Below are 27,306 nucleotides of genomic sequence, written 5' to 3'. Positions count from 1 at the left end.
TCTGAGGTATATGTGTGTGGTTGTTTTTCAGCACAACTGTAATGTTTTTTTTTATAATGTTGTCACAGACCTAAACAAAATCCTTACCATAATATAATATATAGCATTATTTAAAAAAATAAGTGTATTATTCCATTGTGTTAATTCTATGGTGTGTTAATGCATATTTAATGTACTTGCACATGCAAATTCAAATTAATAAGTCAAATATCCAAGACACAGACTGTGTATGCATTCAATTTTATTGAAGAAGGAAGATATCAACTGGCAGCATTTTACCACCTCAAAATGTACATCAAAATCGAAACACTTATTTAATCAGGATACAAAAATACACATCTCAGTGACCTCCATATTGTAATAAATAGTTAACCATGCATCTACAAAGGCACAGAAAACAGTCACTTAGTAGTCATAAAAATTACCTACTACTTACCAAAATCATCCAGATATCAATACAAGTGACAACCGTAACATTATATCCCAATAGTGAAAACACATACACATCAGTTGTTTAACCTTAATAAATATGCAATTATTGTAAATATACCTATACATGTAGTCTTAAAAATGAAACTGTGCCATTGTAAACACAATGTAAACAAATGAAACTCGCATCGCACTTCTCTTACTGGATATAAATTATGTCAAAGATATGTTACCTTGGTCTACAAATTCCTCAAATTAATTTGTTTGTGAAAAACCAGGCAGTTTACAGCTTTATGTTCACCATAAGCCGAAGCCTACTGTCACTCATAGTCCAATGTAAAACACTCATGTGGTGGCTTGAGAACTGAACTGAGGTTCATGTGATTATGTGCACATGTGTTTAGTGTGGCAAAGAGAGGAAGACTGCACTTGTGTGATTTGAGTCTGTTGTGAACAAATGAACTATACAGAGGCACCATATACAAGGTCGATCTGCTAGAGCTGTCAAAAAGAGATCATGTTAAGGCCAATTAAACCGGGCTTCGGGGAGCTTCATAGTGTTCTGGAAATGATCTTGAGTCTTTGGTAATGATTCTAGCTAGTTGGGGTAATTAGGTTTTGTAATGCGGTCACTCAGAAATGCATATCTGATAAGCATATCAATACATTCAGTCGTGTTTCGGAATGCGTGGATGTATGTGCACATATGTTTTGATTTTATACAACCACAAACAGAACTGTTGCTATAAATGGACCATTTGATTGTTGGATCAAAAGTTTATCAGATTACAGTTTTTTATTTTTCTGTCACATATGAATAAGCCCAGATGCACTGATTTTGGAGAACTTATCTGTGAATGGATTTTAAAAAGGTCAAATGTGTTATCCAGAGACTAAGTGGTAGATGAAAGCATTTAGCTGGCGTAAATATTTCATAAAGGAGTACACAAGTGAAAGGGAATGTGTAAAACTTGATGTGCATCCCAATATTCAGAGGTTTTTGCAGGGTTCTGCTGGCGCAGATTTCACATGGGCCTGCCATTAAACAGCCAACCCGAAATGCCTAAAGGCAAATGCTGAAATCTCAGCAGATGCTCACTACTGAGAAAAGACAGGAAGATACATTTAGTTGCCTATTAAACCGCAATTGCTGAAAAAAGCAGGCCGCACTGTTGTGCCTTTATTATGGATGCAAGTGGTTCTCAACTGCTAGAATGCCATTAACTGTATAATTGTGTGTAGTTAGGATAGAAATATAAAAAGGTTTATCAACTTTTAAAAGAGAGGAGAAAATGTTTTCCTCATCTTTCAATTTGTACGTCTAGCATTATGCGTCCAATCAAACTGGAGGGTATTAAGTTCATCTTTCATTTGGTGGAGACTAGACATAATGCGCAGATGGCAATATGGAAAATGCCAAATTACATTAAATACGGGTTCACTTACAACAAGAATAAACATGGTTTGTGCAGACCACAATGTGTTTTGTGTGGTGAAATATTGGCTGCCGAGAGCACAAAACTATCAAAACCATCAACTGACTTTTAGAAACCAAACACACAAGCTATAAAAAGTGTAAATCACACTTCTACTGTTTGCGCATTCACAATATTGTCAGTGTTCTATGGAGTTCATGATAATATTAATGACTTTTAAGGACATTTTGTTATTCCTTTGTGTACAATAAACTATTCGGCCCTGTGTTTGGCACCATGTGATGTTGAAGGTGAAATCCTGGAGCAAAAACAGTTGAGAACCACTAATGTAATCTAAAGTTGATTAAGGAATGCTGTCATTAATTAAGTCAAATTTTTAGTCCCATCATTTGATAATAATGCCTAAACTCTCAGCAAACTCTTCAAATGTGTATTTTTCTTTTTAAAAACATCCTGCTCAGTTCCACCCAACAGACCAAAGCCAGTCCTCCAGGTCTGTTCTCATCCTCCATATTTGTTTGAATTCTCAATTCAGGTAAATTGTGGGTAGAATAGCATTTCTTGTTTGGGAGCACCACATCCTTTTCAACACTTCTCTCTTTCGCTCTGTATATACAGTATATCAAGTACTACTTTGACGTTATCGAACACCCTCTAGAGGAACATTATATTATAACATCAACAAAAATCCACTGTTATGAGTCCCACGTGCACTGATGGTCAGGTTGGCTTATGTAGAACTACGTGGCGCTCCGAGCTCGAAATTTTCCATTTTACAGAAAAAATAGAGGCACAACAGTTTTATAGTCGGTGTGGGGAAACATCCAGCCGTCTAGCAAATTATCCTGGAAGCACGGTTAGACAGAATCAGCAATTTGCTTATGGAAGATTTGTGAATTTTGAAGAGAACATGGCATGATTTGTCTGACCTAAAGTCCACCTTAATCCAAAACCGAAAAAAAAAAGAGGAGTGTGTGAAGTTTATCTTTTTAGTTTTCCATGGAAAAACCTCACATAATAAAGCTTCACAGAGAAGGACTGTATCAAAATAAATACAATATTGCACCTTCCATTGAGTACAACAGCACTTAACTTGTAAAGGCGATTACTAAACAGAATAATTCACAAAGGTGTTATGGTGTTCTATACACAAATAAATGTGTCATCTGATAATATCATGTAAGCGTTCTATTATACAAAGGCTTTACTCATAACTGGACTTTTTAAACGTATATATACAGTGCATATATTAACAAACAAACGATCTCTTATACCCTGTAATGCCATCAACCAAATGTAGATGATCCTATCAAACTTGCACTGGGTTCCTGAACTCAGTAAATATCAACTATGTAAAGTTGCAGGTCAACTGCAATTTCTTATTCAAAACAATAGAAGTCCTATTTCAACTAATGTATAATAATATATTTTAAGCTACAAAGAGTCGCCATGTTCATGTTTTTCTGAACTACTTCAGATTTGACCATTTTTGATGAATATTTCAATTATTTTAGGGGGAAATGTCTTAAAGAAACCAGGGGGACATTCGCTTTGGTACTTATTTCACTGACTTATATCTAACGTCATACTGTAAGATTAAAACGTTTCTTACCAATAAAGCTCATCTGACAATAAATATGGCACATGACACTGCTTTTGACACAAGGTTTCCATGCAGACAGATAAATAGAAATAAATCAGCAGTCTACTTAGACCAAAGGGATGCTTCAGTAGTAACAAATGGCATTATACTAAATTCATATAAAACTTGTTCAAGTGTTAGTTTGTACAATAAAAAACAAGACGCAGATCATGCAATAAAACAGCTATCCAAATATAGCAAGCAGACCATGCATCGGTATTTCACTGGCGAAGGAAACCCCTTTTGACCTTTCCTGGAATGCACCGCAGCACTACTATGATTGCGATACTCCAGCAGTCTTTTTCCCATCTCCTTAAAATGTAAACAGTGCTGTCAAAAGCAGAATATTGCTGACACATCACATTGCCCTCCTATTGTTGCCATCTACCTCAAGGCAAAGAGCCAGTGAGCTACTCAGAGGCCGTGTGCTCCTCTCCTCTCGGTTTGGAAGTCCTGTTCTGCTACTTGATTTGGAATCTGTAAAAGAGGCCAGAGGTCACGATGAGAATTGCATACCTGATTGTGCCATTGATGCGATAAGTGGGGAATGGCTTTTCTATGGGGCTAAAAGTCTCGGACACAATCCTTGTTGATTTTGGCACCAGCACTTGCTCTAAAACAAACATCCCTAGCTTTTCTACAAGCTATTCCTACAGAGATCCACGACAGCAAAGCACTTCCCACGCCGGAGCTCCCGCTTCAACTCCTCTTCGCTCACGAACGGAATGTGTGTTGACGTCTCTCACAGGTCCACCATCGAACTCTTGGCCAAGTCCTTAGTTCCCTGGAGAATTCTCTTCATATGACCCACCTTCGAGATCCCCAGATCCTAGAGGAAGCAGACAAACACAAGTGCACTCAGAACGAGGCGCTTCCAGAGCTCACACCTTCAGGAGTTCAGCTCACGTAAAAAAAAAAAAAAAGTTACCTATAAACTGTTGCATTTTTTTTTACTTTTTACGTGTTGCATTGTTGCATTTAACTACTTTTTTGATAAACCGACTAAGCTGCAGTTTAACCCAAGTTTAAACCGAGTGTTTTCAAAGCACACTTTCAAAGCATTAAAATTTGAGTAACACTTTATTTTAGTGTCTTTGCTACACACAAGTACTTACTACAGTAATAACAGCAACTTCTGCATAATTACAAGCAACCGATCCTAAACCACCTAATTCTAAAAATATAGTAAGTCCAGGTTTTAACTAATATTACTCAACTACATCGTAACAGGGACATCTTAAAGTCAAATTGTAATTTAAAAAATTAAATAAACTTTTGAAATAGTATTTAGATATTTTACGCAATTTAATTTGATCGAAGAAAATGTTGTGTCTGTATTTTCTTTTATACATGATTACAATTTTTACAGTAATGAATTAATGACCATTTTCAAACAAAAATAGATTTCTTATAGATAAATGACAATTTTCAACCACCTTTGTATTACAAGGTCAGTAGTATATGTAAATATGAACAATGTGTACTATTTCTCACACTATTTCTCACGTGTTACACTCACACTGAGGTTTCCCATTTATTTTTTAGCAAAAGGAAGAATGATGTAAAACGGCTCATTTTGCATCATCTGCTGGACTTCTGATAGCTCTGGGGCTTTTGTGAAATGTACAGATCGTTTTTCCAGATTTATCCCTACTCAAAGACAGTCGGATCAAAGTCCAGTGCGTTATGGGTATTGAAGGGAACAATACAGTTACACCTTTAAGTAAAATGCATGCTATGTGAACATGGAGTCTTGAATGTGTGTTAAAGTATTAACAATACAATTAAGCACAATCAGAGCCAGGAACTTCCATATCATTTTAAATTGACAATCAGTCAAATTGTCAATTTAAAATGATATGGAAGTTCCTGACTCCTGTGTCTCCCCAATGAAACCATCTAAGGAGTAGGTTTTTGATCAAGTGGCAGTCAGGCTAATCTAAATGAGGCTTTACAAAGATACAGATTCATTTTGTTAAAGTAAGTTTCCATTTAAGCGATTTGTGTACTATATTTGCTATTCATTTTAATTATATATCACCATTATATCGGTCATCGTCCACTCCGCTCTCTAGATATTTCTATCAGCATCATCAGCCATTACAACACCAATATCAGCTGATCAATAGTTAAGGAAACACAGGTTAACCTCAGGTTTAAACAATGCAGCAAATGTCCCAATACCGCTGAACTTGAGCTTGCCTGGTTTACAGCTAAAACACTCAGATCTATTTATGTCCAAATTAGGTTTTCAAAAGACGTTTGAGGACACCCCTAGAGACAGAATGAGGTTAGACCAGCTAAATGACAGGGATGTTTGAAATGGGGGGGACAAAACAGAGGCGTAAAATGGCACAGTCCAAGGTTCACTAGTGCTTGTGACAAGTGTGACCAGAGCACCTCACACATTGACATTTAGCACTACACAACACTGAGCTGCTTTCACCAACACTTTATGTAATTATTCAACACCGGGAGGTGTGACTCATGAGGATTTATAATACATTTATTGAATGTATTATCCCATATTTATTTCTTCATCAAGTGCACATGAAAGCATCACTGAGTTTCTGGTGAGGATGTTTATAGTGCTCTATCACTGTGCTAAATTGTATAATATATTGGACCATTCAAGTGCTAATCCCAGACAGTTTTATTGTTTAAAATAGCTCCACTATACAGCTATAACCGGTAAAACATTGTAAATGAGGCCCTGTTTACATCTCATATTTGCATCTCCATCTCCATGTGGAGAAAAGTACATGACAGCATTGCATTTGGAGTGTAATTATATTATATTATATTATTAGTTCTCAACTGGTTTTGCTGGTGTTTTCTCCTCTCTTAAAAAGTTTTTCCCCGAATCACACACACATAAACATGTTGACTGTACTCATAAGCTACACAAACAGAGGCATGTCAGTGTGGAGCTTCCTATCACACGACCGTATCTTCAGAGCCCCGCAGGCGCCGACTTAAAATAACCCTATGTGCATAAGGCGGTTAGTTGTGTAAGTATTTGGAGACCCGGAGGACACTTGCACAGAGGAAGCCAAGCAGAGCAGTGCAGCACATAATAGCAAACAGGGTGACAGGTAAAATGACAGAGAGAGAGAGAGAGAGAGTCAAAGAGCGAGATGGACAGAGAAAGAGCGTTTCTGTTGTTCTGAGGGACATCGTGAGGCACAGAAAGGGGTTGTGTGTATACCTTGAGGTCTCTCCTCTCCAGGTGCAGGAGCTCTGAGCCGCGGATGTCGTGGCGGATGAAGGTCTCTTTGTATTCTCCCAAGCTGAGCTGCTCCAGCCAGGCGGCCACCTCCTCAGTGCCCCACCTCTGAACTACACAAGTACAGAGCGAGAAGCCCCCTTCAGTGTCCAACCCCCGTACACTCGCAGGACACAAGCAAACAGGGTCAGGCCGAGAGGAGGAACAAGTCGAAAACAACCACAAAAGGAAAAGGGGACCAAAAAAATCAAACAGGAAAGAGAAGACACAGAGAAAAGTGGCGGCAGCAGCTGGCAAAGAGAGGGTTAAACAGGTTCGGTTTGGTCACTTGCACACCCAAAGGTGTTTCTGGCATGCAGGTTATCACAGTGGCACGTCCACCATCATCCCATTAAGAGCAGACACAGAGACAGAGAGGAGGAGGAGGAGAAGGGAATGGGAGGCTGAAGCCTGTGCGACCTAACGCTCCTGTGCTCGGATCGTCCGCTGGCAGGATGAAAATACAATGCACTCGGTTGATGTTGTTGATGGCGTGTTAAATCCCTGTAGCAGACGAACACGTCAAAGCCAGAGCCAAACTACATTCAATTTAAGAGTGTGAACGCGTGCAAATCTTTTTGCCCTGGATAACTATAACAGGAATCTGGTCTGTTTCAACAAGGATTAAAGGTGATGTGTGTATTTTTTTTTTTTCTTCTTTTTCTAATGTGCAGAAAACTCCAGGAAGAATCAGTTGCTCGAGGTTAGTGCCATCAAATCTGCACTAATAAATAATAAATAGTCTGCAATAATATACTAGTATTATTTTTGTTATTATTATTATTATTATTATTACTATTATATATAATTAATTGGTTAATTAATTGCTAATAATAATAATTTGAAATGACTTTTTTCACCAGCTAATATGAAATCAAGAAAAACACTAAAAACACATAAAAATTAAATTATCTTGGGTAAATTAAGTGTATTTTTTATTATTTATTATTATTACTACTACTATTATTAAGGGTAATATTCATGTGTAAAATACACATTAATAATAATAATTTTTAAAATAAATATTACCCTTAATAATAGTAGTAGTAATAATAATAATAATTCAAGAATACATTTTTTGCCAATTTTTGGAGGCTAAAAAAATATTATGAAATGAAAAAATCCAAAACAAACTGATCTTGGGCATGTGTCAGTCAGACAGTATCTGCAGTAAAAACCAGACTTTATGAAGAAAGTTTGTTTGAGTGGCTCAGTATGTCAATGTCTGCTTCAACCAATGGGGTGAGTTTGGGGCGGGACTATGGGTTTGGTGGGAGTCTGGGTGGAAGGAGTGTTTGGGACACCTGTTTGGAAAACAATCCCAGTTTCACACATTTCTGTCCACTCACTGCTGCCAGTGACAGGAATTACACACTTCACCTTTAAGCGTTTCACGTGTAGCACATGTGCAGTATGACATGTTTGGGTTTGTGTTGTTCCCCTTCTCTGCGGTACACCTTGGTTTGTGCCTGGTGTTCATGTGTAGACACATGGACGGTTTCTGACTCACAGGACAACACATGACCAGAGGAGTGCAGGGGTGCTCATGGATGGTTGGGTTGGACTGAGGACCATTGGACATGAACAGAGAGTCCTCTCAGAAGAGGATGCGCATGCTGTATGGCGCTCAATATCATCATGTCACTGCCGCCATGGGCCATCACTTCCTTTAACAGTTCCCCACATTGTCAGCAATCATGAACAATTATTGTTTGACAAAAATAAAAAAAACACGTTCAGTCTCAGTGTCCTGCTTTTGCATCTTTCCAAACAAAATGGCAAAATGTGACACTACAACCCTTTTACATGACTATGAATGCAACAAAGCATTAGGCATCCATGATTTTAGTGTCTCGTGAGGATATTCAAGTGTTTGTGGACACACACACACACACACACACACACACACACACACACACACACACACACACACACACACACACACACACACACACTTACCTGACTGTGGGCTGGACTTCTTTGGGGCTTTCTCTTTCTTGAACTTTGGCACTATGCGAAACATGCCACTCCGACTGTTTCTTTTTCCGTACTCAAGCGAGTTATCCTGTTTCTCTCAAAATGAATTGTGTGTGTGTGTGAGAGGGAAATGAATGAAAAAAGGTGGTGTACTGTTGTTAAGTTTTTTGTGGTAAAGATTTTTTTAATGTTGTTATAACAGTTTCCTACTTGAATATAGTTGAAATGTAATGTATTCCTGTGATCAAAGCTGAATTTTCAGCATCATTACTCCAGTCTTCAGTGTCACATGATCCTTCAGAAATAGCTGAATTTTCAGCATCATTTCAATATTTTTGTGAAAACCATGATACTCTCTCTCTCTCTCTCTCTCTCTCTCTCTATATATATATATTTAGGATTTTTTTAATAAATAAAATCGAAATGTTTTGTAACATTCTGAATGTCTTTGCTGTCACTTCTGATCAATTTAATGAATTTTTGCTAAATAAAACTATTAGTTTATATTAAAAAAAAAACTTATTTTGGTATTGTTGAGATATACTATTGTAGTTTTAATGATATTTTCAATTAGTTTTTTATACTTATATGTTCCGTTTTAATTTTTAAAAAATGTCTTTTGTAATTTTTTTGTTGTTTTTTTCTTAATAGGTCTATATAATAATTGTAATCATTTTTATTTCAGTCTTGGTTATTTTAGTATATTAAGTTAAACTAAATAAAAATGAGAAATGTCTCCTTGGTAACTAGCTGAAATAAACACATTTTTAAAATATATTTTATTTTATTAAGGTTTATTTTATTTAAGTAACAAAAATGTTTTTTAATGGTTTTAATTTCAGTTAACTATACATCTGTGGTAGTGTATGCATACATATTAAAGTAGTAGATATTTTCAAAAGAACATAAGAATTTCTTTACAAATGACGATATTAGAAAGAACGTCAAACATCATTGACTTTCACTGTATGGACAAAACTATGTTCCATTGTGTTTCACAGAAGAAAAAAAGGTTACACGTGATTGTAATGAGATGAGGGTGAATAAATGATGCCACAATGTCCCTTTTTGAAAACTCTCCCTGTAGGACCTGTATTCCTAACAAGCTTAGGTAGATAGCTAACGAATATGGTTTCTCTGTATATCTCGAGGCACATTCTTTCAGCTGCTCTCAGTTTGTGTAGGATGTGCTCACCTCCTCGTCATTGGGCTGTAAGATGTGGTAGAGCCAGGGGATCTCAGTCAGCTTGCCCAGTTCCACCTCAACGCTCTGCAGGGCACTGGACAGCAGCTCTTCATGCGGAGGGTCCAGTTGCTACAGAAATAAACTCACAGACTGAGTCAATGATGACAGAGAGCTCTATCAGAGCCATCACTGCTCACACCATTTCATGGTTTTGTGTTGATCTAACTGGTGACATTGGTGAGCAAGTGATGTACCCTAATGCTAAATTTCTCCAAATCTGTTCTGCTGAAGAAACTAACTCAAACTCAGATCTACAAGCTTTGTATCAGATGCTTCTCCCAAAATGCTTTCAACATAGATATAAATATAAGAAACAGATGTAAGACTCCATTTGCTCTCGATCTCGGTGAAGTTTAAGAGAAACACTAGAAGTTAAAAAGATCTTGTGATTATTCTTTCTTATGGGGACCTGCTTTACAGCACCATTAACATTTATGCCTTTGGAAAGGTGAATGAAAATGAGCTTAAAGGCACTAAATCAACTCACCAGTGGCACTCGTCCTACTAGCAGCGACTCGGTCTCATTGTGCAGGGCCTTCACGGTGCTGGCCACCTCAATGGCAGTGTTTCTTGTCAGGCTCTGAGGAGAACAGATGAATCAGACGTGAGAATGTACTCATAATTATGTGGCTTATTTGAACTATGAGGACAACAGAGCACAATAATTGGGTTCCTGAAGTAAAAACACCATTCATTTTCTCACAAGAGAGATTTTTAATTGATAATGCGAAAAAGATTTTCATACAAAACTATCACGAGCTCTGAGATTAAGCGATTATATGTGCTTTGAGGAAAAAAAAAATCAGTATAGAATTATACACTCTTTCAAACCAAATCCAAATTATTAATAATTGTGTGATGATGTCATAGATTTACTTGGAGACAAGGTAGATTTTTGTAATTGTATGGAGGCCTATCAACTCCTTTAGAGACTGATGAAAAATCATAAAACCTCAGTGGCTCTGGTGTGCTGGCATTGCTCACCTCGGGGAACTTGGGGTGTGTTTTGTTGATGGCGTGTGAGGAGGCGTTGACGGCGTGGGCCAGCTCCTGCTCGAGGAGTTGGTAGTTTTTGGCAGCCTCGCAGATCCTGGTGATGAGATCCTCTGCGGCTCGAGCGCACATCTGGATGAGCGTGGCCTCCTCTTCTGTGGCCAGATCCACAGAGTGCTGAGGATACAGGTGCGGCCTCAGCGGAGGCTTGTCGTATTTCAGTTTATCCTCCCAAGACTTCAGCGTGTTTTCAAATGCCTTAAATGAAAAAGACTCATTTAAATGACAGTGAGTGTAGTTTAGCAAGGACACACACATTGACACTTAAAAACCATCGCACTAAGACAGATATTTGAAAGATATAGAGCAACTGATATTAATATGCATTTTATGCATTAAGTCTTCTATACTGTTATATAAATCTCATTGATTTATATTACACCAAACTGTATATTTCTGCTCAGTTTGGGTCTCTGAATAAAACTGAGGTGTTATTTATATCAAATATGATATACTAAAATACTCAAAAACATATATGCAAACATTACAGTTCAAACGTTTGGGGTCAATAAGATATTTTTTATAGTAAAAATTCATACTTTTATTCATCAAGGACACGCACATTGATCAAAAGTGACAAGTGAAGATGTTTATAATGTTTCAAGATAAAGATTTCTGTTTTAAATAAATGCTGTTCTTTTGAAATTTTGATTCATCAAAGACTCCCATAAAGTATATTACAGTTTCCACCAAAATATTATAACTGTTTTCAACAATTATGAATCTTTGAAATTATTATTTTACATTAATATTTCACAATATTACTGTTTTACCGTATGTTTGATCAAATTACTGCAGTCTTAGTGAGCGGAAGTGACTTCCTTCCACAACATTAACAAAATCTTACCGATCCCAAACTTTTGAACGTAAGTGTTAATGAAGCCACTTTGGATGAAATATTCCTCAGTGGTCACCAACCTTTTTAAGCCCAAGATCCCTGACCTCGGCCTCTATGAAAGACATGATCTATTGAAGAATTGATAGAAAAAGACAGCTCAGATCGTACTTCCAATTTGAGGCCTTTTATTTTAATTAGTGATGCATCGATCATGATTTTTTTTTTCATTTTTTTTTTTTTTTTTTTAACAAGCCAATTCCGATACTGGTTGCCGATTCTTTGTCTGTTTGTTTGTTTTGTTTATTTGCTGTATAACAAGTAAACAAGCCATAAACAAAAATATCTATAGCCATTTGAAATCAAAGGAAACCACTGCATTTTAATCACGATTCACACAAAGATACTACACACACGTAGCACGAGCAGTTGCTTTTTATTTTAATTCAATTGTATAATTTCAAGATTTAAAGCAAAAATAGAACAGTTTGACTTTATCACTGTGAAAGTATGCTACATAAAAACATCCGCACGAAAACAAAAAAAGCAGAGAGGATGCATGAAAATGCAAATTCACTCTCTGACAGCAGGTGGCGCTCATGGAACAGCAGCGATACGCCATCTCCTTGGTTACCGCTGTAAACAAAGCAATGCTGCTTTTCAGAATCCGGAAGTGTAATTCGCTGCGGGTTTCTTCAAGATTTTCCTGTGGCGTTTTATAATGGGGTTTTTCAATTAAAGGGGTCATATGATGCGATTTCAAACCCTTTCTCTTTGGAGTGTTACAAGCTCTTGGTGAATAAAGAATATCTGTAAAGTTGCAAAGACTAAAGTCTCAAATCCAAAGAGATATTCTTTATAAAACACTCATCCACGCCCCCCCTGAAATGGCTCGTTCAAACACGCCCCACATCTCTACGTTAGTATGTGGGAAGATTTGCATAACACCGCCCAGATGTTCACGCAAAGAAAGAAGGCGTACCTTTTATTCTCGTTGTAGTATTGTTGTTGCCGCCATGTCGTATAGACGCTGTGTGTTTCACTGTGAAAGCGAAACTACTTTGTTTGGCCTTCCAAAAGAGGACGATATCCACTTCATCATGTCTGGAGCTGATCCGTGCTGGTCGCTGAGGAAATACATCAACTTTGCACTGTGGGTCGCCGGATCGGCTTTCACCGTGGATGAAGCGGAGTCCAGCCCGGGGTCGTCACATGTGGTTGCTGCAAGACCAAGGTACACTCCTTCGTAGAATCCGCCTCAAGCCGCCGGCCGCGGCTCACTCAAGGTGTGACGTTGTTTCGTTGAGAAAGCGAAACTACTTTTTTTTGGCCTTCCAAAAGAAGACACGACTAGAAATCATGTTTATATCACGTTTATAATGGGTTTTATGTTTATGTCTCTTCGCACCGGACGGACAGGGCATCACAATATGTTAAGAGGCGTAACATTTCCGTCACACGCTTGAGGCATTCGGCCAATCAATGTTAAGTGGATTGATGTTTAATCAGAGCTTTTCAGAACGATGAGCTTTGTAAAAATCGACGTGTTTCAGAAGGCAGGGCATAGAGGAGAAACAATAATGTACAGTATGTGGAAAATAATGTTTTTTTTAACCTTAAACCGCATAAACACATCTAATTACACCAAATACACAAAATAATGTTCTTTTTAGCAGCATCATATGACCCCTTTAATGAACTTTACAATACTTTTATGTTTTGTTCTACAACTGCATACACTCACAACCCAAATGTTCTTATCTAGTTTCTTATTAAAAACATACGTTTTCAAAAATGAACATAACTGCTTCAAAAGTTGTGTTTTGTGTATGGATGTGTGTAATTTACGTTGTAGAACAAAATGTGAAAGTATTGTCAAGTTATGTTTACAATAGGCTTTATTTTCCTCATAAATTGAAAAACCCCATTATAAAACACCATAGGAAAATCTCAAAGAAACCAGCGGCCAATTACTTTTCCGGATTCTGACGTCATAGCTCCCCCACTCTATGAGGAGGTAAGAGGAAGATAATTCCATTGCCATCGAAACATTTCAGTCAGTTCCTTTCAGTGATACATTCATATAACCCCTCAACCACAATTCAGTATTTATATTTTCTTCCTATATTTCGCGAATCGTCTTTAGCGTCTCTGATAACTCAGGCATGATGTATTCTTTATCAGTGTCCCAGAAGCTCACAAAAATAACAGAAAAATAATTACAAAAAAAATCAATACAAAGACTGTAGAAATGTAATGTATTTTGTGCTTAATATTTACGCAATCTACTGGGACAGTGATAAAGATCTACCAGATCGACGGGTTGCAGACCGCTGCTTTAACTGTTCTTTTCCACTGTTTTATGGTAATATTGTGGAAATCAATTCCCCAGAAACACTTACCCTGTCTCTTGTCAGCATCTGGGCCCGATTCTTGTGCTGAATCTTGATGACTCCAGGAGGTTGAATCCAGGCCTCTCCATCCACCTGGACCGGCACTCCTTCATCTCCCAGGATGGTGATCTTCACTGTGCGACACTGGGAGGGGTGAGGAGAGGTTACTCACTCTGTCACCATAGTTAAAACATCCTTTACAGATCTGTGTCATTCATGTGAGGTGTGTTTACCTGAGCAATACGGTGATGCTGCAGTTTGATCACCCTCGACACAGCCATCTGCATGCTACCAAACACAGCCACCACTTCCAAAATTTTGTCATCAAATGAAGGGGCACAAAATATCTGCATGAAAAGACAAAAACAATAATCATGAAAATAGCTCATTACCACTAGGGGGCTCAGTACAGGCTCACACTCAAGATTCATAATGTAAAAAAAAAACTATTTATTCTAAAAAACATTAACCTTATAAATCCTATCATATTTGATACACACATTTCTAAGACCTCATCAACATGATTAAAATTTTGTCTCTTGTACAGAATCTACTATGTGCTTTCTGTCATCTGACTGATAGTTTATACTTTTTAAGCAAGTAAAAAGCATTTTATTAAAGTCGTAAAAACGTAGTATAATAGTCGTATTATAGTCGTACATGTGTGTTTTGCTGTGAAATATTAACTGATTTTTATAATAAGAATAACATTTATATTAGAAGTAATATTTCAAGATGAATACTGACTCAACTGAAGCAACTTTACTTGATTATCCATATATAATTTTTTGTTAAAATGTGAGTATCAAACAGGCTATGATACATCAGGCTTTTGAAGAACGTTTATTTGTATCACGGTATTGCCTTCTATTATATGTTTTGCCTCCAAAATAAAAACTACAGAGCTTTGAACACAAAACTGAGCATTCAAATATAACTTTACTAAGACATATTATTGGGAGATACAGTGTGACAACTGATATTTATATGCATTTTACAGTATGCAAGTAGTCTGCTATGCTGTTATAAAGCTTTCATGGATTAACTTTACAAGCTATCAATATTTCATTTCACTTTTTGGCCATATATTTATATCACAACATCTGCATCAAATTTCACATTTTTGCTCAGTTTGGCCCTCTGAATGAAATGCATGTGTTTTCCCTCCTCAGGAGTGAGCTCCATATTCTTACTATATTATACTATATGAGTCATAAAAGCCTGATTTAAGATTTTGTCTAAAGTTTCAATAAACTATTCCATTAAAAAAATATAAATTTTCAGACTATGTCAGGCTTTATAGGGTTAAACAGTCTTCCATTTCTACAAACAAAAATAATTATATAAATAAAATAAATTAAAATCCTCGAATGTCCTGTCCAAGATCACAGGCATCTGCCCTTCTATAACCAGACCCTGTGTCCAGAGGTAACCTCATATTGAAACGAGGTCATGTGAGCTAAAACAAACCAGCTGCCAAAAGGCCACTTGTTGCGAACAAAGACCCAAGTCACTCTGGGATCAAAAGGTTTTGTCCAGAGCCAGCTGCACGTTAAACAACACGAGTCAACACAGGGCCTGCTCATCCTCTTAATTAAACAACTCTACATCATTTCCTCTCTACATGGTGTCATATTTCAACTCTAAACTGACGTCTAACAGCTCAGAGTCAGGCGGGAAATGCTGTTTGATGAGAACAAACCCTCCTGACCTCTAGCACCATGACTTACGTCATCCTCTTTGGTGCCGCCCCAGAAGTTGGTTCCCCCGGCATAGCTGGGTATGTTCAGCACAGCGATCCCCTGGAGACTGGGGAGTGGGATGTACTGGCCGTCACACTGCAGAATCAATCACAAAACCATGAGGAGCCCTGAACATGGAACTGGGACAGCGGCTGACGGCCAACGCAACCGTTTGACCCACAAGTGCTTCAAATTCTACTTGAAAAGAAATTCAGTTCCAGCATTAAAGCAGTAGATTATCATATGTTTGTTGTTCAGTCCTTTTTTAAAGCACAAATCAAGGTATCTATCTATTATTTGATTTTTTTCATTGGCCTGCGTGGAAAGTGGAAAACTTCCAATCGGCTCACCTCCAGCTGAACTTTCTGCTCCAAGTTCTTGTAGGTCCGCTGCAGAAGCTCTTTCGTCCCCAGGACTCCATACCACATCATGTTTTTAGTGCGACTTCTGGACAGTCAGAGAAATATTATTCAACCATTGGTAACACTTTAGATTAGGGAACACATACTCACTATTAGCTAAGAGTTTTCCCCAACCTGTCCTCCAACTAATACGCTCATATAGGTCGTTTGTCCAAATCCCTGAAATACGACCCATCAGAGCGTATACTACAATTGCGCCCCTATCGGCAAACGGTCGTTTTCATATTAATGTTTTGTACTCTTTTATTTGTACTGTGATTTGCGTTTCGTGTAGCTCAGTTGGTAGATTATTGCGTTATACCTTGATATGCAATCATGCTATCATGGGTTCGATCCCAGAGAACGGACGTGCACGTAAAATGTATATGCTCAATAAATCATAATTTTGCATGATTTCTGTGAGGGTTAGGTTTAGGGGGTGGGGTTAGGTGTGGTCATTCGAACGAATAAGCCACCTAGTAAACTATGTACGAATTACTGTGAGATCGTTGTAAAAAGTCCACACATTGCATTTAAATAAACGTGCGTTTTGATTGGTAATGACGTTATACGTCATTTCATGACGACAGACGCAACGCGATACTGTCATTATTTTTACGCCTGCTAGAGGCCGCTTAACTTTAAAACGTAAATATAGGTAGTAATAAGGTGCTTGCACAAACGACCTATATGGTCGTTTTTTGTTGGAGGACAGGCTCGTTTTCCTCAATAAACTCCTAATTTGCTTTGATTTAGGGATCTGAATATGGTCATACAGAATAAAGCATTAATACGTGCTTTAAAAAATACTAATACTAACTAGTAATATGCATGTTAATGAGCAACTAGATAATAGTGTTCCCTCATGTAAAGTGTTAACCAAGCGTTGAGTATTTATCAGTGGTGGTTTTGGTAAATGAAGTATATTTTTATTCCTGAACTACCTGCATTTCTCCGGATGCTCCTCACGTTTGTTGTTGAACTCCAGTGAGATCTTTGCATCTAACCCAATGCCAAAGTAGTTATTCATCACACACTTCTCCAAATAGCCCTCTCTGTGAGAGAAATGACCCATGTAAGTTTCATGAGTACTTTTAAGATCAACTTAAACGAGAAAAAGGAAACCAAAGCTCTTACAGTGAGTCCAGGTCAGGATCTATGAACGGTGTGGCACCAAATGGATCAATGTTGGCAAGCAGCATCTTACTGATTATGGAGCTTCCAGCTATGGATGCAGCAAGACCTGCCCGCAGACCTGAAGACCAAGCAAAAGATGAACGAATGTGAGATTGCAGATCAGCAAACCATATTTAAAATGATACTTTTATGAAAAATCTATTATCGGTTACTCACCCTCATGTTGTTTTTACCCTGTATAACTTTCTTTTTAGTAAAACACAAAAGATGCTTTACAGAATGTTTATGCTGAAAGGTGCCAGAAGCTCAGAATAAGCACTATAAAAGTGTCATGAATATGATCCAATAAATATGATTTAGTTGAGAAACCCAACTAAAATGAAGGATTATTTGTAGCAAATAAAAATCAAAATTTTAGTCTGTTCCTCACACAAAGCTTCTAATTTCAAAAAGAGCACTTATCATGGTTTGCTATGCTTTAAAACAATATACTTAAGTGTGAACTGAATGTTTGGAAACTTAAGTACACCATTAATTGCAATTACATGAAAATGTATTGTAGTTTAAATTTATATGAAATGCAATTAGCAGAACTTTACTTTAGAACTTTAGAGTGCTCTTTATAGGTAATTTCATAATTATTTCTACTGCTTTTGAAATATTATAGTGAACTGCTGAATGGTAAACTAAAGCATACTTAATGTACATTTCTATGTACTTGAGTATGTTAGGCAACAAATCAAAATAACTTCTTTAAAGCAGAACAACAATTATTCAAAAAACTTTAAATGTAGTTTAAATTACATTATTAATTTGACATTATTACAAAGTGCACTTAAGTGTGTTAGGAAACATGAAACTTGAAACACATAAACTTGAGTGTGCTTTTATTTTATTAATGTTATATTATCTGCAAGTAGAGTTTTTTAAAATTATACTTAAAATTTGAAGTACACTACTTGAAGTGCACATCTAATACAATTATTATTATATATATTTTTTTTTATACAAGCGTTCTGCAGACTTTTGGACTACAGTTATGAATTCTTTTAAAAGCTTGGCAGCCACGGGTCACTATTCACTTTCACTGTACGTAAAAGAGCTGCTCACACATTTTTCCTATCATCTGCTTTCATGTTTCGTGGAAAAATGAAAGTCATACTGGTTTGAAACAGCATGAGAGTGAATAAATGATGACAGAAATTTCTCTTTTGGTTGAACTATCCCTTGAAGTTTTCCGGTCAGCAGCAGGAGAGTAAACATGTAGTCATACCGGGACAGATGATGCGTGTGTTGAGGACAGGCAGGTTCTCCTTGCTTGTGGTGAAAGGAGTGATGGAAAAGGAGCCGCAGGACTGCGTGCTGCGACTGACACGCCTCTCTGGCGGCAAACACAGTGACTTAGCCACTGCAAAAACACAAACACAGAACAAAACATGAGCTCATGTGTACAAAACACTCATCCATCACAGCAATATCTGCCCAAGTGCCCATTACACAGCACAGTCTAATGCTGTTTTGATTTGTAAATGCTCAGTATTTTCCAGCACGTAAGAATAACCCGTGCATTTTGGTCACTGGCTCTCAACAAGAAGTGAAAAAGCCACGTAAAAGAGATATTCAGCAGAACGCAACCCACAAAAACAAACCAAAACACATTAAGAGCACTTAACAGCGGAGGAGAGACGGAGGCAAGATCAGGAGCCCCTGAGAGACTGAACCAGCTCAGAGAATAAAGTCTTTCGTGCCCCACTGGAAACACGAGCAGACAGCAGGCCTCTATGTAAACCGGAACTGTCACTGTCCAGCAAACAAAAATATGTTCTCTGTAGACAGAAATATAGCACAGGGATCCTCTGGGAAACCTACAAATATATTTGATTTTGCAGCTATAAACACTTGCAGTCTGTAAGCTGTAAGGAAATCCCAAACCTTCTGGAGGAAAAGATTGTGTTATTGCGCAGTTTTGCAAAACAAAAGCTTGTCTTCCCACTTAGAACAGTCTGGCTTTATGAAAACAACTGGAAGCCTTTTCAGAGATTATTTATAGAAATATAATAAACCCATATAATAATAATAAATATAATGATAATAATAAAATGTTGCTGAGATTTTTCAAACTAAGAGTAACATGTAAAAAAACTAAGAGTAATTCTTATTCCAATGATAATGATAATAATTTATGTTAATGCATTTTTATTATAAAAAACACCCCTAATAATAATGATGATGATGATAATGTGCAAAACAACTAAGAGTATTTATTTATTTATAAAAATAAACCCTAATATAACAACAACAACAATAATAATAATATTATTATTAATAATAATAATCTTTTTTTTTTTTTTTTTTTTTTTTGCTGCTGTTAATTAGTAAAAAAAAATTATCATGTGACGTTGAATTTAAATAATTTACTATAATAAGTTTGTCACTAGAGGGCAGCACTAACCCTTTCAGGCACAAACAGAACAAGGTCTGAATCACAGTTCACACATTATCCATCCTAAATAAAGTGCTGTTAGTTAATATGCTGAAAAGACACAGTTATGTTCAGAATGGATTACTACAATAATATTACAATAACGTCCAGTAGTTACTGCATACAGCCTACTGTTTTTGTCTGTTAGTACTGCATTATTCCGCCATAAATGTTTCAAATAGTAGTCACATGATCTCATCATGTTGCATGAGTGGCGTTCGGTTCATTCCTTGAATTTAATTTATGTTAAAAATATAACTTTTGGCAGCCTGATTACATTAGGCGTCTAAAACGAGATGTTAAAAATCACGACTAACATTACTTTCAGTTTCTTTGTCACATTGGAGTCATGTGCATTGCATTGTGGTGAAGAAGTAGTCCTTAATTTAGACTTCTCCCATACTGTACAATCGTCATTTTGGCAACTGTAATAAATCATATGAGTATTTCAAGCATATAGAAAATGTGCATACTGTGCACAGTACATCGTTCAAGTCTTTATAAAGAATAGACTTAAAAAAAGCCTTTTAATGCACAAACGGCTCCAGTGAGACAAAAAACATCCTGGCACTTGAATGCAGCCCAATGGAGGGACAGCTTTTAAGACCGGTAAGCAAGAACACTTTGTGTCTCACAGGAAGCAGTTACCAGCGACAATGTGTCTTAAGTTTGAGAAGTGTGAACTCACAGGGCAGAGCTTCCAGTTCTTTAGTGTCCTCGTCCTTCTCATTGTCTCGGTTTTCCTCCTCACTGTCCTTCCTGAAGTCAGAGGGAGACTGCAGCTCCTGCTCCTCCGTGTGAGCGTTCTGCTCATCCACCACTACAGCACAGACACAAACACAAACACAACCTCCGGATTCATGCACTTCTTCACAAGAAACATAGGGTATTCTTTATGACAAGTCATGTCACTCGGCGGACATCTTTAAAACGCCTCTCTGGCATCTAAGTGCAACTCCTATCTCTTTGAAGGGGGAAACATCAAATTCTACAAAACTGTTCACTAGGCTTGCGATTAAATTTCATATTTGAAATCACCAAAGAAATATGATAACAACTGTGTCATAAATGTTGTTTATTTTGGCGGGCTTCCAGCGACTGAGCGGCCATATTGAGCATAGCATTTTTCCCCATTCAAAACTATACGAGTGACATGTCTTGGGTATTCTATAGTCTTTGGTAATATTTTATTAATATATTAATATTCATGTTTTTGATGGAGATATAAAAAAGACACAAAATTGTGAGAATAAGCTTCCCAAAGGGCATGTCATCACACAATCCTATATTTATTTTACTGTATCATGTTTAGATCATTTTGCTATGAGCACAGTATACGACTAATATTTAAATCTACACAAAAATTTTATTCTATTTATTTTTATTATATATTTAGATAATATTTACCCATATTTTTACAATTAAAATGTGCTGCATCTGAAATATTTTACAATCTTCTTCTAAAGAGATCTTCTAGTTTTTTAATATGTACACAAAATGTTATTGTATTTATTATATCATATTTACATCATATTTCATATTAAAATATATTGCCCAGACCTGGAAACAAAGAATTACACAGTATTACTGAAACCTATTGATTTATTGACACACGTTGATCCCCTATTTAAAACAAATCAAAATCCCTGAAGATCAAGACGAACCCTCAGGTCTCATGTGACTAATCCATTTGAATATAATTGATTTAAGTCATGTGATAAGTCATTTAAAGGGATACTCCACCCCAAAATGAACATTTTGTCATTAATCACTTACCCTCATGTTCTTCCAAACCCATAAAAGCTTCAATCGTCTTCAGAACACAATTTAAGATATTTTGGATGAAAACCGAGAGGCTTGTGACTGTCCCATAGACTGCCAAATAAATATCAGTGTCAAGGTCCGTAAAAGGTATGAAAGTCATCGTCAGAATACTCCATCCACCATCAGACGTGCAATCTGGGTTATATAAAGCGACAGGAACTCTTTTTGTAAGCAAATAAAACAAAAATAGCGGCTTTATTCAATAATTCCTTTGTCAACAGTCTCCTCTGTGTCTCTCTATATGATTGTATGCTGCGTTTGCTCTTCTGTATCATCCGCGCCACAAGGATGCGCTGTTTCTATGTGTATTTAGCTTTGATTTGAAAAAAAACAGCGCATCCTTGTGGCATATATAACATATAACCCAGATTGCACGTCTGATATCAGATGGAGTATTCTGACGACGACTTTCATACTTTCCTGGACCTTGACACTGTTAATTACTTGGCAGTCTATGGGACAGGCTCAAGCCTCCAGGTTTTCATCCAAAATAGCTTAAATTGTTTTCCGAAGACGAACGGAGCTTTTACAGGTTTGGAACGACATGGAGGTAAGTGATTAATGACAAAATTTTCTTTTTGGGGTGGAGTATCCCTTTAAGAGACGCTGATATCCAGAGCAACATTCTGCAAGCAGCAAATAAGTGTTTTTTTTCTATTAAAAAGACATAGAAAGACATGCTGGACAATCGTACTTCTCTCTGCCTGCTCAATGATCTGTCTGAGCACTTTCTTCAGACTGTTGGCTCTCAGCACAAGCTGCTCGCGGGGTCTGAAGAGCTTATGAGCAGAGCCTTTCTCAGTCTCATTCTCCTTCAGCTCCGTTATAGACTCTTCACTCAGATCCTCCTCTTCCTCCAGCTCCTCCTCCTCCACCTCCTCCTCCACGATGGGTGGCGTGGTGAGGGCTGAGGGCGTCATGGCCTGCGCCTCCAAATTCAACGTCTGCAGGAGGGAGTCCAGCTTCTCGTTCAGAATCACACACTGTTGACAGTTAACAAAGGAAAGGGTGCTGCATTGATAAACAGGTTTATACGCTGTTTTCACTGTATTTCTGCGCATGTGTTGAGTAAAGACTGAAAAAGCCGTCATGAGGTGAGGCATCACAGACTCACTTTGAGAGCAAGTGCATCAGATTCCTCCGTACTGTCACTGCTTCTCTCATAACACTTCCCAACTTTGGCCACAAATTCCTTCACCGTCTCACACAATACCCTGGAGGAGACGAGAGGAAATTGTCTTTATCTGTGGTTCTGTTTGTTAGTGGTGGAATATGAACAGTATAGTGTGAGAGGACTCACTTTGATGAAGATATGACCACTGAGTGCTGATCTGAGTTCAAGATCTTTGTGAGATGAGCAGCCACTGAATCCTCATAAGCAGATATCTGTAACTAAAGCCATGTATATCTTATGTAAACCAAATCATTTCATAAATAAGCAGTCAAGTACACCACATGCCCTCTTTTTTCCTGGACATGCCCTGGCCCGGGCAGGATTTTGTAATTGCCTACAATGTGTGGAATTTTGGCTTTGTTTTCCTATTGTTTTCATACCTGCTGAAGGTAATGAATGAAAAGTAGTTTAAACAATAGTGTGCAGGCCTTGTACACAATCGACCAATCGTGGCGTGCGAGAAGGCAGGATCTGCAGAAAACAGTCAAAGCAATCCAAATATGCACACATATAATGTATGAAGACTGCAGAGAGCACATCAATAGGAAAACAAAGCCAAAACCAGGACATCTCATGGAATTTTGCAATCCCGGCAAGGACATGTTCTGGAAAAAGAGGACGTATATGGTCAACCTACAAATTATAGAAACAGTCTCAACCTATTTATTTAGACTCTGACATGACTAAAATAATGGCTCACAGAAAGAACATTTAAGTTTGAGACTAATTTGTGACTATTTTTAACAATTCATTAAAACTAGAGCCATTTGTTTGTGAAGCACACTACAATAAGTGTGTGCCAAATGTTTTCTTTTGTGTGCAGTGAGGGAAACATAGCTGAAAGATGTGTTGTCTTTTTATTGTCTATGTTGTGTTTTTGTGGCACCTAGTCTTAGATAAAGCATAGCATGTCACACTGTGACATGTCAACAACCCTTTAATTGGTGTTGATGTAGATGTATGCATTAGCGCTGATGTGTAGCTGGTACCTGGCCGTCCTCTGCCTCCTCAGGTGTGGTGGGGCAGCTGTGTTTGGGAGGTATTTTAATCTCATAGGTCATTATACTCCACCTGTAAACAGCAGCCGTAGATGTAGCCAACAACACAGATATTATAAGCTCGACATAGTTGTGGTCATACTAGTGTGCGCTCTGTACCTGTCCAACATCTTTGTGCTGGCTCGCTCCAGCTTCTCCAGTATCTGAGGGAGTTGAGTGTCATCATCACAGGACGGCCCCCAACCAAGCACCCGCGCCAGGTCATTCCCGGTGCCCAGTGGCAGAACGCCCAGCTGGCACTGCCAATGAGAAACGAGTCAGTTCATTAAGAAATCCTCCTAAACATCTGCTCTGATACTCTTGTGCCAAGTCTTAACCATACAGCAACAAGTTTACCTTCAATCAACAGGATATGGCGCAGTACTTTTCAATTACCTGTTTGTGAAGATTTAGTTTATCAATTTCAGACAGGACCCAACCAACGCTTCCATCTCCACCGCACACCAGGATTCGGAAGTTATCGAACTTTTGGAACAAGCGAAGGCTGAAAGAGAGAAAGAATAATTAAAATGACACACAAACTTTAAAATGCTCATTATGCCTGCAGTTTTTATGAGCTCAGACTATATAGGAAAACGTCTCAGGTTACGCATGTAACCATGGTTCCTCGAAGGAACGAGACGCTGCATCGGAGGACACTTTTGGAACACCCTTCAGCGTGACCGGCCCTGAATCATGTGTGTAATCAGTCCAATGGATGGGCAAGACGTCATAGGCGGGTGACGTCAGAGACCAAGAAGCTTAAAAGCACGTGCGGCAAAGCCGGCATTTAGCCTCTAGGAATGAAGATAGTGCCGGCATAGATTCCAGAAGTGTGGCACTGCGACACAGCATCTCGTTCCTTCGAGGAACCATGGTTACATGCGTAACCTGAGCTGCATCGGAGGACGCTTTGGGAAGAGAATGCCCAAGCCGCCAGACTTTCAAATCTCTGCCTAGTGTGGAAGAGCACAGCTAAAGCAAGAGAAAGAGCCAGGAGCCTGACAAGTAATCGGGGACATCCCGCCCAATGGCCAAACTTCTGAAGGAATGAGTCTAGACCCCCAAGAGAGGGGAGATCAGAGGACTCGAGGCTTTAGGATAGCATCCTGATCCACCGCTTAGCATAAGCTTCTTCTGGCCGGAGGCCTCAGCCTCAGCGCACCGCAGAGGAAACATGTAACCAGAGGGTGTCTGCCCATTGACTGGCATCGAGAGGGGCGCAGTAGGCCGCAATGGCCGCCACGTAGACCTTCAGGGTGGAGTGGGTCAACCCTGCGGAGAGTAGGGCCTGCAGGAACTCCAGAACTGTACCAACCGGGCAGTTAACTGGGTCGAGCTGGCGGTCTCAGAGAAAGGAGTTGAGGAGTTTCCACTTCAAGGCATACAGTTTCCTCATGGAGGCAGCTCTGGATTGGAGGATGGTCTCAGCAACCTTGGTTTAGAGACTGGAAGCTACGAGCTGTGCCCCTCAGGGGCCACACCCATAACTTCCAACTCCGAGTGGGGGCGTACCCTCCGCCTGTGAGAGGAGGTCCCTCCTGACGGGAATCTCCCCTGGAGAGCCATCTAGGACGGAAATCATGGCCAGGCCAAAATGGGGCTACTAATAGCAGAAGGACCCCGTCCCAGGGGACTCTCTCCCGAACTCCCAGGAGCAGAGAAATCAGGGGATGTCTATCAAGTCGCAGATAGATCCACCTGAGTCTGGCCAAAATTCTCCATATCTGCTTCACCATCTCGGGGTGGTGAGACCCCCTTGGTGGTTGATATAAGAGACCAGCGCTGTGTTGTCAGTGTGCACCAACACATGGTGACCTCTTAGGTCTGGGAGAAAGTGTTGTAGTGCCCGAAGCACGGCCAGCATCTTCAGGCAGTTTATATGCCATGTCAGATGGCGACCACTCCACAGACCGCGGGCAGGGTGGCCACTCATGACCGCACCCCAGCTGGTGAGGGACGCATCCATCACTAGTGTTACATGGCTACAAGGAGCTCCCAGCACCGGGCCCTGAGACAAGAACCAAGGCTTTCTCCACATGTCCAAGGCACGTAGGCATCGATACGTGACCTTGATCATGCGAAGTGGGTTTCCCCTCAGGGAGAACCCCTTGGTCTTGAGCCACCACTGTAGGGGTCTCATGTGCAGCAGGCCAAGAGGTATCATGTTAAGTCTTAACCCTAGCTCTTTCATGTGAACGAGAACAACACCTGGATGTCGTAATGCCATCTGCTCTGATTGAGCTAATATCAACCAATCGTGGTTGAGTCGTGAAAGTGTGGGGTGAGAGTGCAAGGCCAGAGGAAGAACCAGTATTGGTAGGCTTTTGCCCCCAAAAGCAAACCTCAGGAACTTCCGATGAGGAAGGATGGAGATAAGTGCATCTTTTTGATCGATTGTGACACACCAGTCCTCAGACTTGGTCTGAGACGAACTTGCCTGTTTGCGTGCTGAACTTCAGTCCCCTGACTGAGCGGTTCAAAAGACGCAGATCTAAAGTAGGACACAACACCTCATCCTTCCTCAGAACAGTGAAGTACTGGCTGTAGGACCCAGACTCTGCAACGCGAGGAGGGACCACCTAGATGGCCGCCATCCTCAGAGAGTGTCTACTTCTGTTCCATTACCCAAGCCTGCTCGGGGCCTACTAGGGTGGGAAAGTCCCTGTTGAATTGAGGCGGAGGAGAACCGAACTGGATTCTGTGGGATCTCACTACAGTGAGAAAAGCTCAATCAGCCCCCCAAGAGCCGACTGCGCGAGCTCCACTCCTCATTAATGCTGCTCATTATAATATCAGGCATAATATGCTTGTGTAACTGATGCTTGTGCAACTGGCAAGCTTATCAACGCCCTCCACATCAATCTCCTCAGAGCGTCGTGCCCTGTCACCATGGGGAAAGTACCGCAACGTGGGCTTCCGGAACCCTGAGAGCGGGCGCCGGATCTGGTGGTTAAGGAAGAAGATAGGGACTTGCCCGTCTACATTCCTTCCACTGGATCCGAAAGCAAACCCGCGAGCACAACCACCGCTCCACCTCGGCAAAAGCAGGGCTGGCACCGGGAGAAACGCCAGTGAAGGCTCCCTTCTCAAAGAGAGCCTTCTGAGAGTGAAGCAAAGCAGTAACAAATGCTCGCATAGCAGCCGTCAACTCCCTCGAGAGCTGATTCTGCGTGCTTCACTCTCAAGCAGACAACACAAACTGCGTGTGTCCCTACCCCTTTTTTCTTTGC

General features: G+C 39.2%; 1 protein-coding gene across 8 annotated transcripts in view; it reads right to left on the bottom strand.

Annotated features, from left to right (window-relative positions):
- Positions 1-224: 224 nt before the first annotated feature.
- LOC109095691 (diacylglycerol kinase eta-like) overlaps positions 225-27,306 on the bottom strand; it is a 75,022-nt gene continuing 47,940 nt past the window's right edge. For 5 of the 8 annotated variants that reach the window (XM_042763284.1, XM_042763286.1, XM_042763282.1 and 2 more), the window contains 20 exons: positions 24,470-24,578; positions 24,194-24,333; positions 24,026-24,107; positions 23,163-23,254; positions 22,977-23,076; positions 22,557-22,845; positions 20,727-20,858; positions 18,830-18,964; positions 17,557-17,674; positions 17,364-17,474; positions 16,369-16,465; positions 16,007-16,114; positions 14,510-14,623; positions 14,286-14,420; positions 10,980-11,246; positions 10,483-10,575; positions 9,945-10,064; positions 8,732-8,837; positions 6,716-6,846; positions 225-4,336 (listed from right to left, as the gene is read on the bottom strand). In XM_042763284.1, coding sequence (XP_042619218.1) covers positions 4,250-4,336; positions 6,716-6,846; positions 8,732-8,837; positions 9,945-10,064; positions 10,483-10,575; positions 10,980-11,246; positions 14,286-14,420; positions 14,510-14,623; positions 16,007-16,114; positions 16,369-16,465; positions 17,364-17,474; positions 17,557-17,674; positions 18,830-18,964; positions 20,727-20,858; positions 22,557-22,845; positions 22,977-23,076; positions 23,163-23,254; positions 24,026-24,107; positions 24,194-24,333; positions 24,470-24,578 — 2,566 coding nt within the window. In that variant the 3' untranslated portion in view covers positions 225-4,249. Of the gene's footprint in view, positions 4,337-6,715; positions 6,847-8,731; positions 8,838-9,944; positions 10,065-10,482; positions 10,576-10,979; positions 11,247-11,754; positions 12,015-14,285; positions 14,421-14,509; positions 14,624-16,006; positions 16,115-16,368; positions 16,466-17,363; positions 17,475-17,556; positions 17,675-18,829; positions 18,965-20,726; positions 20,859-22,556; positions 22,846-22,976; positions 23,077-23,162; positions 23,255-24,025; positions 24,108-24,193; positions 24,334-24,469; positions 24,579-27,306 lie in introns of those variants that run through there. The other 3 variants (XM_042763290.1, XM_042763285.1, XM_042763288.1) reach the window with 2 other exon arrangements.

The sequence above is a fragment of the Cyprinus carpio genome, chromosome A9, assembly GCF_018340385.1.
Source record: "Cyprinus carpio isolate SPL01 chromosome A9, ASM1834038v1, whole genome shotgun sequence".
Taxonomy (NCBI): Eukaryota; Metazoa; Chordata; class Actinopteri; order Cypriniformes; family Cyprinidae; genus Cyprinus; species Cyprinus carpio.
Note: the sequence above shows the minus strand (reverse complement) of the source record. Positions and strands in the feature narration are given on the sequence as shown.